This window comes from Gymnoscopelus braueri, assembly GCF_963280865.1.
Source record: "Gymnoscopelus braueri genome assembly, chromosome: 1".
In the NCBI taxonomy this organism is placed as follows: Eukaryota; Metazoa; Chordata; class Actinopteri; order Myctophiformes; family Myctophidae; genus Gymnoscopelus; species Gymnoscopelus braueri.
This window is the reverse complement of record NC_137603.1, coordinates 58,351,550-58,366,563: the sequence shown is the minus strand read 5'-3', so window position 1 is coordinate 58,366,563 and position 15,014 is coordinate 58,351,550. Positions and strand designations below refer to the sequence as shown.

The following is a 15,014-nucleotide window of genomic DNA, read 5'->3' as shown; positions in this document are numbered from 1 at the left end:
AGGGAGAAGTTAGATTTCCCTCGGTTGCAATGTAACAGCTCTGTGTACACGTCATTTAATTGTAGGCCTACATACATTATTTTGTTTTGATTGTATTGTTCCACTTTTGCTTTGGCAATGTAAACATATGTTTTCTCATGCCAATAAATCCCTTCGAATTGAATGGAGGGGGCCATGAAAGAGCCATTAGCACAAAGGCCCTTAATATACATATTAAGGGCCTCACATATACATATGATAATGATATTATCATTCAGCATGTTAAACATGTTCACACCTGAAACAATTTGTGATGTTTCTGAATGGCTCAGGTCAGGTATACAACTATTAGAGTCCCAAATTGTTTCCTTTTTGTGTTTGTACAGACTGGGACAGGCTGACTGTACCCAGTTTTCAATCTTTGATTGGACACCTATCCACAAATGTCTGCAACATGCTTTTAAAACTTGTGTTTTAGATAGGGGAAAGTTGTACTGTGATGTATCTCGACGACACTGCAAATGAGGGCAACCTCAATGTCTTTCGAGAATAAATACAGGTTGCTGCTGTCATATTGTCACTCCTACGTAAAAACACTGTTTGAAATAGACACTAGGGCTTTAGGGTATGATTGAGAACCCCTGATATACAGTACATGCCCTGATTCATCACGACTGAACTATTCTAAACGTTACAAAGTACAAAGTGTGTCCAAAAGTGTGTCCGACCCATTGCTTGGGAAACATTGCTCTAGGACAGGGTTTCTCAAAGTGGGTGCTGTGGCACTCTAGGGTGCCATGACGCAAGTCCAGGGGTGCCGCAGAATACTTTGATAATATTTGGAATTTACCAATATATCACTTCAGTTTAACCACTTTGCAAAACAGACCCGAGTTGCACTGTACTTGGTGCGTTCTTTTTCAATCCCCCCCAGAATAGGGATGCTGGGGTTCAAGTGGTTGAATGTTATAAGTATAAAGTTATTTGCAATTTGTCCTAAGGAGTAATGGCAACTGATATTCTCTCAAGTTTTCCTCATGACATAATCTTAGGGGGAAAGTTTTACATGTATGTCTTATTACGGTACTTTATGTAGCGTAATATGACATACATTTAAGATGCTATAAAGTACCAATGTAATTCAGAGGTGCCGTGGATGATAAAGTTCCATAAAAAAGACGTAACCGAGTCTCAGAAGAATCGGAGAAAACAAATGTGTGCTGCCTCGATAATCCATTCCATAGTTGTGGGCAGTTGAATGTGGCTTGTTTTTGCCAAAAAGCAACAGAAAATCCTTTAACACTAGGTCTGGGTTGAGTTTGTTGTTATCACATTATTTCCGGATCTACTGTTCTCCATAAGGTTTGTGAACAGCGCCCTCTAGCGTAAACCATTGAAAACACAGCACTCTTGTCAATGGCAGTGTGAGCCTCGGGCCAATTGATGAATGCACTTGTCAATGGCAGTCAATGAGTATGTATATTAAGGGTCCTTGTGCTAATGTGTGTCTGTGGGTCACTCCTCATTTTGGTTCTGTTCACCTCAGTCCAGCTGAGTAAAGACAATTTGTAATGATGAAGGATTAGATAAATCTTGTTGAAATTGATAGAGATCATACTTAATATTTATATCATCGCATTAAATATAGATGGTGTATTTACTGTGTAGCTCACACCATATGGCTTCATAAAACGTCTGACGCTAAACACTGACGCTGTGCTAACAAAATGTCATACTTTATAATGAAATAAAATGTGGAACAGATATTTGTTATTTGAAGCAACTGGACTCAAACCAAACAAGAGATGTGTGCTAGAGACATTTATTTGAATTAAACAGCATTACATCACATCGTTTTATTTACAGATTTAGAACCAAAATCAATCAATCACATGTTAAATTATTTTGAGCTTGATAGGATATGTCAACAGTTAATGCATTAAATTGTTCAGTAAAACCTTCTGAACTCTATGCAAAATGGTGATTATGAGGTAGCTGTTTAGAAATATTAGTAGAAGATGACCACTTTGACTCTATACGCCTTGAGACCATAAAATACAAGCAACAAATTAATACTTTCATCATTGTAACACAAAAAAAATCTAAGTGATTGTAATTAAATAATTTCTTAATTAAAAAAGAAATAATAATAACTACACACCAGTTTTAGTAAACTAATAAAGCTTATTGCATTTCAAGCAAAACAGACAAGGCTATAATCAAGATGTTGTGAATCATGATAATCCACCACCTCGCTATAAAAAACAACCATGGCTTCTTCACATCATTGTTCTATAGTTTTCTACAGTTCATCATCATTGTTTCAGAGTTACACTGACCTTCTCTTGTAATACCCTAGCGTTATTTTTAGTCCGAAGGAATGGAAACAGTGTGTCAGTGAAAGTGTTTATGATGGTGTATATGTGTGTGTTTCAGGATCAGAGAATGACAGCGTTCCTCCGTTCCAGTCCAGCTGGACTCTGTTCCTCTGGATCTGCTTCCCTGAGAGATCACTCTCTAAAGACTCTGTGTGTGGTGTAAATAAACAACCTTTATATAAACCTAGGCTCCAGAGTTGACCCCCCTTGAGTTCCTTCCTCTGGAAAGACTCTGATTACACTCCCACTTCCCAGTGGGCACTTTCTCCAACAACCTCAACAATCCAGCTGTGAGTCCCTGAATTAAAACCCTCGGAACCCAGGACACAGTCAGGGAGGCAAAACCTTTCTGGGTTGTTAGGAATCCGCATCCAGTCACAGATGTTGTGTCGGCCACATCTCACACTGGTCAGATCATCAGACAGGTGAGACATTTCATAAGCAGTGTTGGGGTCCAAAATGACAGGAGTGTAGGAGACAATGGGCGGATTTCGGACTAGGCAAGAGGCGTTTCCCCGCAAAATTCTGTATTCTGTGGCACCCCTCTCACCCGCCAAACACCTGAGCTACCCCTTACATTATGCATAGGTGTAGTTTGGGCGTTACAATGATAAAACCAATCACCGTGCCAGAAGCCATTGCCTTTAAGAGAAGACTGCGCTAGCCGTCATCCCCGATCCAATATATGCTCTAGCCTATCTCCCTGTCTGCAGTCTCTGCACTGTTGCCTGGTCTGATTATTATAAGCCGCATTGGGCTTGTTTTCCTTCTTTTTTTTTTCCATCCAAATACATTTTTATATTAATTTGTAGCCTATTGTGTTCACAATAAGCTTGTCATATTAGTCAGATCCGGAATAGTATATGAAAGCCATTTAAAATATTTATACTATTGGTACACACCGGCTGCTCCCAAATAATTAATTACATCATGTTGCGACAACGCTCCTACGTGGTACACAGACAAACAGTAGCACATGGGTATAATAAATTGGACAGTTTTAGGAAAGGTCTATAGCCTATGTACTCACGTTGGCTGTATTGTGGATTCCAGGGGTGTGTAAACATCTCTGTAGTAGCTCGATAGTTTCCTCTGAAGTGACGCAGTTAAAGTTAACTTACATCCATATTGTCCCCGTTATCTTTCATCACCTTTGTTCAGTAATCCCGAACAGAGCTAAACTTTAAGTTTACATCAATCAAAGCCTCTCAAACCCAGACACATTGCTGCGATGCGTATGTGCGTCGCCTACCTACCCAAAATAACAGACATACAAGCTATCAACGGCGCTGCGTCATGTCTGTCGACAGCTTACAGATCTGTTATTTTGGACAGCATGCAATGAGGCGCACGCGCCACGGAGAAGCCAAACCAAAAAAACATTACATTACGTGGTCAACAACATACTAGACATGTAACTTGCTTGGAGCTTTTAATGCAGTGGTTCTCAACCTGTGGGACGAGACCACAATGGAGCACCCAACGCCTGGCGAGCTTGTAGATCTGCTATTTTCACAATATTTATCTGTGGAACCGAGTCAAACAAAATGGGGGGGTCCCCAGTTCAAATATGGTTATTTTGGGGGGTCATGAACGTAGCGTTTACGCGGGGAATATAATAATAATATAGGCTAATATATATAATATAGGCTATAATATAATATTCACCCGCAGCATGGGTTTAACGAGACAGCAGCCAAAATGAAAATCACACTAGATGATCCTATCATCTTATAAAAAATGTAAGTGCTTAAGATTTTAGCCCAAACCCAACGGGACCCGACCCAGCCCGTCGGCACCGGCTGAGCCGGGTCTACGTTTTTTTTACATCCAAATAAATTCATATATTAATTAATTTGTAGCGTAGGCTATTGTGTTCACAATAAGCAACTTGTCATATTAGTCAGATCCCCAAGAGTATATGAAAGCCATTTAAAATAGTTATATATTCTTACACAGCTGATGCCAAATAATTAATCAACAGGGCAGCGCAACTCAAAAGTAGGTCAAATCAAGTCATGACGCAGCAGCAGATCGAGCACCCTTTAAAGTTTAAACCATAACATGACATCTTCAGACTATTGAGCTTTCTTCATGTCTTTTTCACCTCAAAGTAAATGTTGGATTATTTCTTCAAATGAGAGCAGCGGGCAGTAGCCTAGAAGGTAACATTGGATGTGATTTCTCCATCACAAAAATGATTACGGTTATTCTATGAAACATATATTTCATAGAATAACCATAATCATTTTTAAAATGGTTATGGGGCAGTGTATATATTTATATAGCCCTATTTGCTCCAAGCTGTTTTTTAAATAAAATATAGACTGCTGGAAGAATTAACGAATTACCAAGATTTAATGAGAAATAAGGCTTCTTTAGAAAAATAACTGACGGGCTGGGCTGGGCCTAATTTGTCAATTATTAGTCGAGCCGGGCTGAAATATTTAGGGGATATGAAAGCTCTAGTTAGTAGTTTGAAGTGCTCATGTGGCTTTGCTTCTTTTTGTTTTCTAGACCTGCGGTTGCTTATTTCTCGCCAAGGCTGGCAACACGGCTCATGGTCCAACGCACAAAGCCATTGTAGTGTCTGTTTGCACTTGGGGGGTGATTTTAGAAACCGGCGGGTGGTATTAGATTCCACTATCCCCCCCCCGAAACCCGTACCCATGTGTGTCTGTAGAATTGCAATGTGGGGGATATAGCAACAACACGCCCACGGGCACACCTCCACGCGCAAATAACGGCGTCGGCATAATGGTGACGGGTAGAGCAGGTGCTAGAATAACCTATTGGGGCGGCGCAGCTCCATTATCAGTATTTAACAGGTTAAGGGTAGCGTTGCGGCTGGGAAAACTGGCACAGAATAGAGCCGGACGTCTTTCATCTTGTCCCAGACTCTGAAGGCCAGGTTGCCCAGGTGTTTGGCCACGTCTATCAGTGCTCCTGAGACCAGCTGTGGGTCCTGCAGTGTGAGCTGGACTCTTTCCACGATGGTCTTGTAGTTCTGCAGGAATGAGACGTGTTCTGCTTTCAGATCCTCCTCTATGGCTCCGATTGTGTTTGAAAGGGTTGATATATCTCTGCTCAAACCTTCAATCTTCTCCTTCATCATCTGATTCTTCTGTTGCTCTTCCTCTCTCAGTGCAGTGATCCTGGCCTCCTCTTCCTCTAGTAGAAACCGATGGAACTTCTTAAACTGTTCTTTAATCTGCGTCTCTGTGTTCTGGGTCTGGTTGTTACATGTATTTTTATCGCTTATAAATACCATCAGTTTCTCCAGTAAATTCTTCAATGATTTCCGGATTTCCTCTTTGTGGTCCAGTGCAGCTTCATCGATGCTTCTGAAACGGTGGCTGCTGTGTTTTTTAGAATCTCGACACACAACACACACTGGCTGTTGACATTCCAGACAGAAGAGCTTGTGTTTCTCAGCGTGCAGACTGCAGACATCCTCAGACCCTGATGAAGTTCTCTGGCGCTTTGCAGGTTTCTGCTGTATGAAGGCCTCACACAAGTTCTTCAGAACCAGGTTACAGGGTGGAGATTTTCTATTATTTATTTTCTTACAAACGGGACATTCCTTTGTTCCCCTTTGTGTCCACCATTCCTGCAGACAGGCTTTGCAGAAGCTGTGGCTACACGCCAGGACAACATGATCTTTAAAGATGTCACGACACACAGAGCAGGAAAAATCCTCTTTTGAAAAAGACAAATTGTAAGCCATTTAGTCTCTGAGTAACGCTACAAACACAGTGGTGGTAACACTCCCTCCTGTAGAATGTTCCCTGGAGTTTATTTTCACTGTGAATCCTGGTTGTTGTTAAAGTCTGGGTCAGTATTTCCTCCTGTAGATGTGGAAAAACAGTGTGTCCTCCCTCACTGCAAGTTCAGTTTAGTGCTCAGTGTTTGGTCTGAGGCTTTTATATCCATGAGTCTGGCAGGGGGCGGGGCTTGACAGACCACAGACCTATTGTACACACAGACCACACACACACACACACACACACGCACACGCACACGCACGCACACGCACACACACGGTTGAATTGGGTCCAACCTGAGTATCTTAACAAAGCCTACAGGGAAGACATTTTATAAAGGTTCTCAGTGTTTGTCACAGCTTCTACAGTAAATATGTATTTCAATGTTTTCCAGAGAGGACCAGTGACAAAATCCACACAACAAAACAGACACATATATAGGTCTGGACAAGGGTCAATGGCACGACAGACCCTTAAAAAACATTTTGTCACCTTGCTAAACTAATGGCCAAAGTAATTTTTTGAGGAAAATGATATTTTTGCCTAAGTCAGCTCCTCATGACACTGGCCACCTCTAGTAAAATCGCCCATCTCCTAATTGAAAAGGATCATGCTGTTCACTCCCCTTTTAGTATAATGGCCTAACTCCCTAGTCTGACTTAGGCCAAAATAGGCCATTTTTTTGGCCTAAGTCACATGGTTTTGTGACTTAGGCCAAATTATTTACAGATATTATTTTTTTTGGCCTAAATCAGATTTAATCCTATTTAAACCTATTTAAATATTTTATGTTACATAACTGACAGACAGTGTTATTTCTATTTAAATAGTCATAATTTGTTATAAACATTTTGGGTGAAATGATTAAGAAATATCATATAGTTTTGTTTTGGATCAGTTTTTTATTTTTCCTGAAAAACTTTAAAAAAATGACATAGGCCATTAGTTTAGCAAGAAGGCGATTTTATTTTACTGCCAGTAATGGTGTTTAGGTACATTTGTTTCACAATACTATTGCTGGAGACATTCACTTGTATGAGAAATGACCAAATAACTGTATAAAGACTTTTAATGCCGGCCAGGCAGCCACACATATTGACCAGCGTCATAAATAGATAAATTAACACTGAGGAGTTTACTGTGTAGTCACTGTAGTGCACTTGTGGGTAGTTAGACTAGATACTTTCAGTGAATGTAATTAATCAAATTACTTAATTCAATTAAGTCATTTGATTAAAGGAGTAGTTCACCCCCCAAAAAAATACTTATTTTCAATCAATTGCACACCCCATGAAGCATTGAATTCATGGAGATTTCTTTGTTTTTGTCGCGTTCCTAAACTAACAATTTGATGACCGGCGGAGTGACTCAATGGAGACTCAAAGAGTGTAATTGATAGAACATATAAGTACTTTTTTGGGTGATCAATTTGACTATTCTAATAGGTCTTACATTCTACTTTTGATAATAATCCCTAATAAATTTACTTCGGTTACTTGCTCAATATCTGTGTACCCCATAGTTAATTGTAACATTGGTACACATTTTAATGAATGGTTTGAACCTAATTCGATTCATAATATTCGTACATAATAACAATGTAGTGCCTCAGTAATCTAGGATCATAGGTAAACCAAGAACCTAGCATCAGTCTACACAATATAATACTTTTGTAACAGGGAGACCTGTCCCCATTCAGGCTTCTGTGTCGATGCCCCAATTACACAGGTGTAGGTAGTCACTGATTATCCCCTCCCCTATAAAACCTGGTGCTCATGCACTCATTCAAGCCAGTGCATTACAGAGAGCTGTAATGCACTGGCTTGCAGAGAGCTGTAATGCACTGGCTTGTCTGAGCAAGGTAGGAAATGGAGTGTGGTTCTGCTTTTAACCTATTGTTTAGACCATGGTATTTATGGTTAATGGTCCTATGTTCTGCTAAATGACTGTAATGTCTGGGTCTGGGTCAGTATCCCCTCCTGTAGATAAGACAGTGTGTCCTCCCTCACTGCACTGCAAGTTCAGTTGAGTGCTCAGTGTTTGGTCTGTGGCTTTTATATTCTGGCAGGGGCGGGGCTTGACAGACCACAGACCCTTTTGTTTACACACACACACACACACACACACACACACACACACACACACACACACACACACACACACACACACACACACACACACACACACACACACACACACACACACACACACACACACACACACGGTTGAATTGAGTCCAAACTGAGTATCTTAACAAAACCTACAGGGAAGACATTTAAAGGTTCTCAGTGTTTGTCACAGCTTCTACAGTAAATATGTATTTCAATGTTCTCCAGAGAGGACCAGTGACAAATCCACACAACAAAACAGACACATATAGGTCTGGACAAATGTCAATGGCACAACAGACCCTTAAAAAACATGTTATTTTTCTGCCAGTAGGCCTAATGGTGTTTAGGTACATTTGTTTGACAATGCTATTGCTGGATACATTCACTTGTATGAGTAAGAGAGAAATGAGCAACTCAAATTAATAATACAATCTGAACGTGATGCAAATAATTAACTCTCCACTTTGAAAATAACAGTATAAAGACTTTCAATGCAGGCCAGGGTGCCACACAATTTGACCAGCGTCATAAATGGATAAATTAACGCTGAGGAGTTTACTGCGTAGTCACTGTAGTGCACTTGTGGGTTGTTATACTAGATACTTTAAGTGAATTTAATTAATCAAATGACTTAATTCAATTAAGTCATTTGATTAAAGGAGTAGTTCACCCAAAAAAAATACTTATTTTCAATCAATTGCACACCTCATGAAGCATTGAATTCATGGAGATTTTTTTTTTTTGTCGCATTCCTAAGCCATTAATTTGATGACCAGCGGAGTGACTCAATGGAGACTCAAAGAGTGTAATTGATAGAACATACGTCATTTTTTGGGTGAACTATGCCTTTAACATAATTGAAATAAATTCTGGACGTTACCCCCGCAAATGTTGGAGACCCCCAACTCCACCTACACATTGAGAACACAATGATAGACATGTTGATGCTAAAACACTGTGAATAATAGGATCCTTGTGCTAATAGGCCTCTAATGGACCTCTCTGTAGGTCACTAATCATTGTAAGAAATGCCAAAAAAAAAGTCCAGACCCATTGTTTGGTAAACATTGCTCTAGGACAGTGGTTCCCAAACTTTTTAGCTAAAGACCCAAAACACAGTTTTGCCCAGGACCCAAACGCCACAACTTTGTCGTTGATGTGAAAGCTTGCATCGACTTTATACATTTTTTTGCATGAAAAAATCACCCCCAGTGCACAAGGACCTAGTTTTGTCTGATATGGGCATAGAAGAACAATGCAAGCTGCTTTCAGTGGTTTAAAGTAACTTAGTACATTTACTCAAGTACTGTACTTTTTACTTTATGGAGTATTGTACCTTTTACTCCACTGCAATAATTTGAAAACTTGATTTACTAGTTACTTTGTAGATTTTGATTATTATTGGAAAACATACAGTAACCTCTTCTGCCCTATATAAATTTCGGCCATTTGAAAATACAAGCTGACAATGTGTTGCGATGTGACATTGTGAGCTTGTAGATCTGCTATTTTTATAATTTGAAAACTTGTGAAACAGGACATTCTGCATAATGAGTAATTCCCACTTTTGGTACTTTAAGTACATTTTCATATCAATACTTTTGTACTTTTACTCAAGCACTTTTTTTATTTCAGACTTTTACTTGTAACAGAGCATTTTTACATTGAAGTATTGATACTTTTACTTAAGTTAAAAATGAGTACTTTTTCCACCACTGGCTGCTTTGTTTTGGGCTACCTGTAACCTGTTCAAATTACTCCCTGTTGTACTGGACCAAATCACCGAACAATAAACTAAATGTGATAACACTTATGCTCAATTGTTTGTTATATATTTAGGCATATATTTTCCTACAGTGTTTTATACCTCTGCCCATTTTTATCACCAGTTGATCAATTTGACTATTCTAATTATATTCTTCCATCGATAATAATTCACTTTGGTTACTTGCTCAATATTTGTGTACCCCATAGATAAGTGTAACATTGGTACAGATTTTAATTAATGGTTTGAACCTAATTCGATTAACCTGAAGGTTTTCCTTCACTCATACATATTAACAATGTAGTGCCTCAGTAATCTAGGATCATATGTAAACCAAGAACCTAGCATCAGTCTACACAATATAATACTTTTTTTTTATCGTAACATTGAAACTATACCATCTCTTGTTTGGTTTGAGTTCAGTTGCGTCAAATAACAAATATCTGTTCCATATTTTATGACATCATACAGTATGACATTTTATATGATGTTAGCAGAGGTCAATGTTTAAACTATAACAAACTCTTTATTAAACCAGAGGGTTTGAGCTAAACTGCACAGTAAAACACATGCATGGTAGGATCTCTATACATTATTAAGTTAGTTTTGTGTCTTTAATCAGCTGGACAGAGGTGAACAAACAGACTCAAAATGATGTAGGAGTGACAGGGAGAAGATAGATTTCCCTCGGTTGTCATTTCTATTCCTTTTTAATTGTAGGCCTACATACATTATTTTGTTTTGATTGTATTGTTCTACTTTTGCTTTGGCAATGTAAACGTATGTTTTCTCATGCCAATAAAGCCCTTCGAATTGAATGGAGAGGGCCATGAGAGAGACATTAGCACAAAGTCCCTTAATATACATCTTAAGGGCCTCACATATACATATGATAATGAAATTATCATTCAGTATGCTAAACATGTTCACACCTGAAACACTTTGTGATGTTTCTGAATGGCTCAGGTCAGGCATACAACTGTTACGAGTCCCAAATTGTTTCCTTTTTGTGTTTGTACAGACTGGGACAGGCTGACTGTACCCAGTTTTAAATCTTTGATTACACACCTATCCACAAATGTCTGCAACTGCTTTTAAAACTTGTGTTTCAGATAGGGGAAAGTTGTACTGTGATGTATCTCGACGACACTGCAAATGAGGGCAACCTCAATGTCTTTCGAGAATAAATAAAGGTTGCTTCTGTCATATTGTCACTCCTACGTAAAAACACTGTTTGAAATAGACACTAGTGCTTTAGGGTATGATTGTGAACCCCTGATATACAGTACATGCCCTGATTCATCACGACTGAACCATTCAAAAACGTTACAAAGCACAAAATGTGTCCAAAAGTGTGTCCGACCCATTGCTTGGGAAACATTGCTCTAGGACAGGGTTTCTCAAAGTGGTTGTCGTACGTTCATGTCATATTACGGTACTTTATGTACCGTAATATGACATACATTTAAGATGCTTATAAAGTACCAATGTAATTCAGGAGTGCCGTGGCTGATAAAGTTCCATAAAAAAGACGTAACTGAGTCTCATAGAAGAATCGGAGAAAAACAATTGTGCCGCCGCGATAATCCATTCCATAGCTGTGGGCAGTTGAATGTGGCTTGTTTTTGCCAAAAAGCAACAGAACATCCTGTAACATTAGATGGGACTGGGTTGAGTTTGTTGTGATCACATTATTCCTTGGTCTACTGTTCTCCAGAAGGTTGGCGAACACCATTGAAAACACCACACTCTTGTCAATGGCAGTGCAAGCCTCGGGCCAATTGATGAGTGCACTTGTCAATGGCAGTCAATGAGTATACGTATATTAAGGGTCCTCGTGCTAATTTGTGTCTGTCGGTCACTCCTCATTTTGTGTCTGTTCAACTCAGTCCAGCTGAGTAAAGACAATTTGTAATGATGAAGGATTAGATCAATCTTGTTGAATTTAATAGAGATCATACTTAATATTTAAATCATCACATTTAATAGAGATGGTGTATTTACTGTGTAGCTCACACCTTGGTTTCATAAAACGTCTGCAATATTAAACATTGACCTCTTCTAACAAAATGTCATACTGTATAATGAAATAAAATGTGGAACAGATATTTGTTATTTGAAGCAACTGGACTCAAACCAAACAAGAGATGTGTGCTAGAGACATTTATTTGAATTAAACAGCATTACATCACATTTACAGGTTTAGGGCCAAAATCAATCAATTAATCACATGTTAAATTATTTTGAGCTTGATAGGCTATGTCAACAGTTAATGCATTAAATTGTTCAGTAAAACCTTCTGAACTTCATGCAAAATGGTGATTATGAGGTAGCGGTTTAGAAATATTAGTAGTAGATGACCACTTTGACGCTATGACGCCTTGAGACCATAAAATACAAGCAACAACTTAATTAATACTTCATTGTAACACAAAAAAACACTCTGACTGTAATTCACGATGTACACAATTATTTCTTGATTAAAAAATAAATACTAATAATAACTACACAGTTTTAGTAAACTAGTAAAGTGTAGCCCCTAGAGGGAGGCAGAGAAAGTGATGTCATAATAGACACAGGTATTTAAGGCCTTCTGAACAGGCAGCTAACGGGTCAGTAATCTGTGGGTCCTCAACACTGCCGGTAGCATGTTGAGAGGAGGATGTTTGAGTGTTGACCTGTTAACTCGGTAAGCCTGTTTGTTTTGGTGTTTTGTATCCTCGCTTTTATTGTGTTTTATATGATCTACCATGAGTGTTTTTATATCGTCAGGTCTGTGCCACTCACTGTTGGTGCTTTGTCGTGCCTGTCCAGTGTTCAGCAATTGTTTGGGGTGTGGCCTAGTCTCCAGTGAAATGGGCATTTAAACTGGTGATATGTGAGTGTCAGATTATGTATGTGCAAAGGAGAACAAAAGGTCTATGTATGTTCTGTTTATGATTTTGTATAACAGTTGGTTTAACCTCTCTGTCTGATGTCATTTTATAACAGCTACAGGTGGAGACAGGGGAGCTTGTTGTAATGTGTGGAAACATTGAGAGGCGTCTGATGTGTATTTAATAAGAGCTATTGGTAAGGTAATCCTTTTATTGGTTTGCCCATTGTATTTCATGTGACATTTTGTAGCTAGCTGAGTGCATATTGTGTTTATGTATTACATGCTTTGTGCATATTGTGAACTGTCTGCTTGTCATTGCTCTGTAGGTCCATGTCCATGTGGAACAAGCGGCACACTAAGGACCGCTGTTCCTTTCCCTTTGATTTATGTTTGCTTTACTTTATTTTTTGTACCAGTCTTTTCACGTTATATTTGCTCCAACACTTTTTAACCATTTCTATATATACAAATAAATGAAAGTACCATTTTGTAAACTTTTCTATAATAAAATACTTGCTATTTTTATAACCTACACTTTGGTCTGCCTTCCATTTATTTAGCGGGGTAACAAAAGCTTATTGCATTTCAAGCCAAAAAGACAAGGCTATAATCAAGATGTTGTGGTACATGATATAATCCACCACCTCGCTATAAAAAACAACCATGGCTTCTTCATACCATTGTTCTATAGTTTTCTACAGTTCATCATCATTGTTCCAAAGTAGCACTGACCTTACCTGGTAATATCTTAGCATTAGTTGTTGTCTGAATGAATGGAAACAGTGTGTCAGTGAAAGTGTGTGCGATGGTGTATATGTGTGTGTTAGTATCAGGATCAGAGAATGACAACTTTCCTCCGTTCCAGTCCAGCTGGACTCTGATCCTCTGAGGCATCTGCTTCCCTGAGAGATCACTCTCGACTGTGTGTTGTGTATATAAACAACCTTCAAATGAATATATGCTCCAGAGTCGACCCCCCTTAAGTTCCTCAAATTCCTTCCTCTGAAAAGACTCTGATAACACTCCCACTTCCCAGTGGTCACTGTCTCCAACAGTGTGTCCAACCTCAACAACCCAGCTGTGAGTCCCTGAATTAAAACCCTCAGAACCGAGGACTAAGTCAGGGCATAAAAACCTTTCTGGGTTGTTAGGAATCCGTTTCCAGTCATTGAGGTGTTGGCCACATCTCACACAGGTCAGATCATCAGACAGGACACACATTAGATTGGCAGTGTTGGGGTCCAGAATGACAGGAGTGTAGGACACAATGTCTTTCATCTTGTCCCAGACTCTGAAGGCCAGGTTGCCCAGGTGTTTTGCCACGTCTATCAGTGCTCCTGAGACCAGCTGTGGGTCCTGCAGTGTGAGCTGGACTCTTTCCACGATGGTCTTGTAGTTCTGCAGGAATGAGATGTGTTCTGCTTTCAGATCCTCCTCTATGGCTCCGAATGTGTATGAAAGGGTTAATATCTCTCTGTTCAAACCTTCACTCTTCTCCTTCATCATGTGACTCTTCTTCTGCTCTTCCTCTCTCAGTGCAGTGATCCTGGCCTCCTCTTCCTCTTGTAGAAACTGATGGAACTTCTTAAACTGTTCCTTAATCTCAGTCTCTGTGTTCTGGGTCTGGACCTTAATGAGTTCTGCTGCTTTGTCACATGTACATTTAACGCTTTTAAATACCATCAGTTTCTCCAGTAAATTCTCCAATGATTTCTGGACTTCCTCTTTGTGGTCAAGAGCAGCTTCATCGATGGGTCTGAAACGGTGGCTGGTGTGTTTTTTAGAATCTCGACACACAACACACACTGGCTGTTGACATTCCAGACAGAAGAGCTTGTGTTTCTCAGCGTGCAGACGGCAGACATCCTCAGACCCTGATGAAGTTCTCCGACGCTTTGCAGGTCTCTGCTGTATGAAGGCCTCACACAAGTTTTTCAGAACCAGGTTACAGGGTGGAGATTTTCTTCTATTTATTTTCTTACAAACTGGACATTCCTTTGTTCCCTTTTGTGTCCACCATTCCTGCAGACAGTCTTTGCAGAAGCTGTGGCTACACGCCAGGAGAACAGGATCTTTAAAGATGTCACGACACACAGAGCAGGAAAAATCCTCCTCTGAAAAAGACAAATTGGAAGCCAT

The 15,014-nt window shown here is 39.5% G+C and overlaps 1 protein-coding gene across 1 annotated transcript; it reads right to left on the bottom strand.

Moving 5' to 3' along the window:
• Positions 1-5,923: 5,923 nt before the first annotated feature.
• On the bottom strand, positions 5,924-15,014 carry LOC308081877 (E3 ubiquitin-protein ligase TRIM35-like; the record flags this gene model as incomplete). The annotated part of the gene is made up of 2 exons (XM_080423495.1): positions 5,924-5,995; positions 14,067-15,014. 2 exons carry the CDS (start codon positions 15,012-15,014, stop codon positions 5,924-5,926), a joined length of 1,020 nt encoding a protein of 339 aa, XP_080279621.1.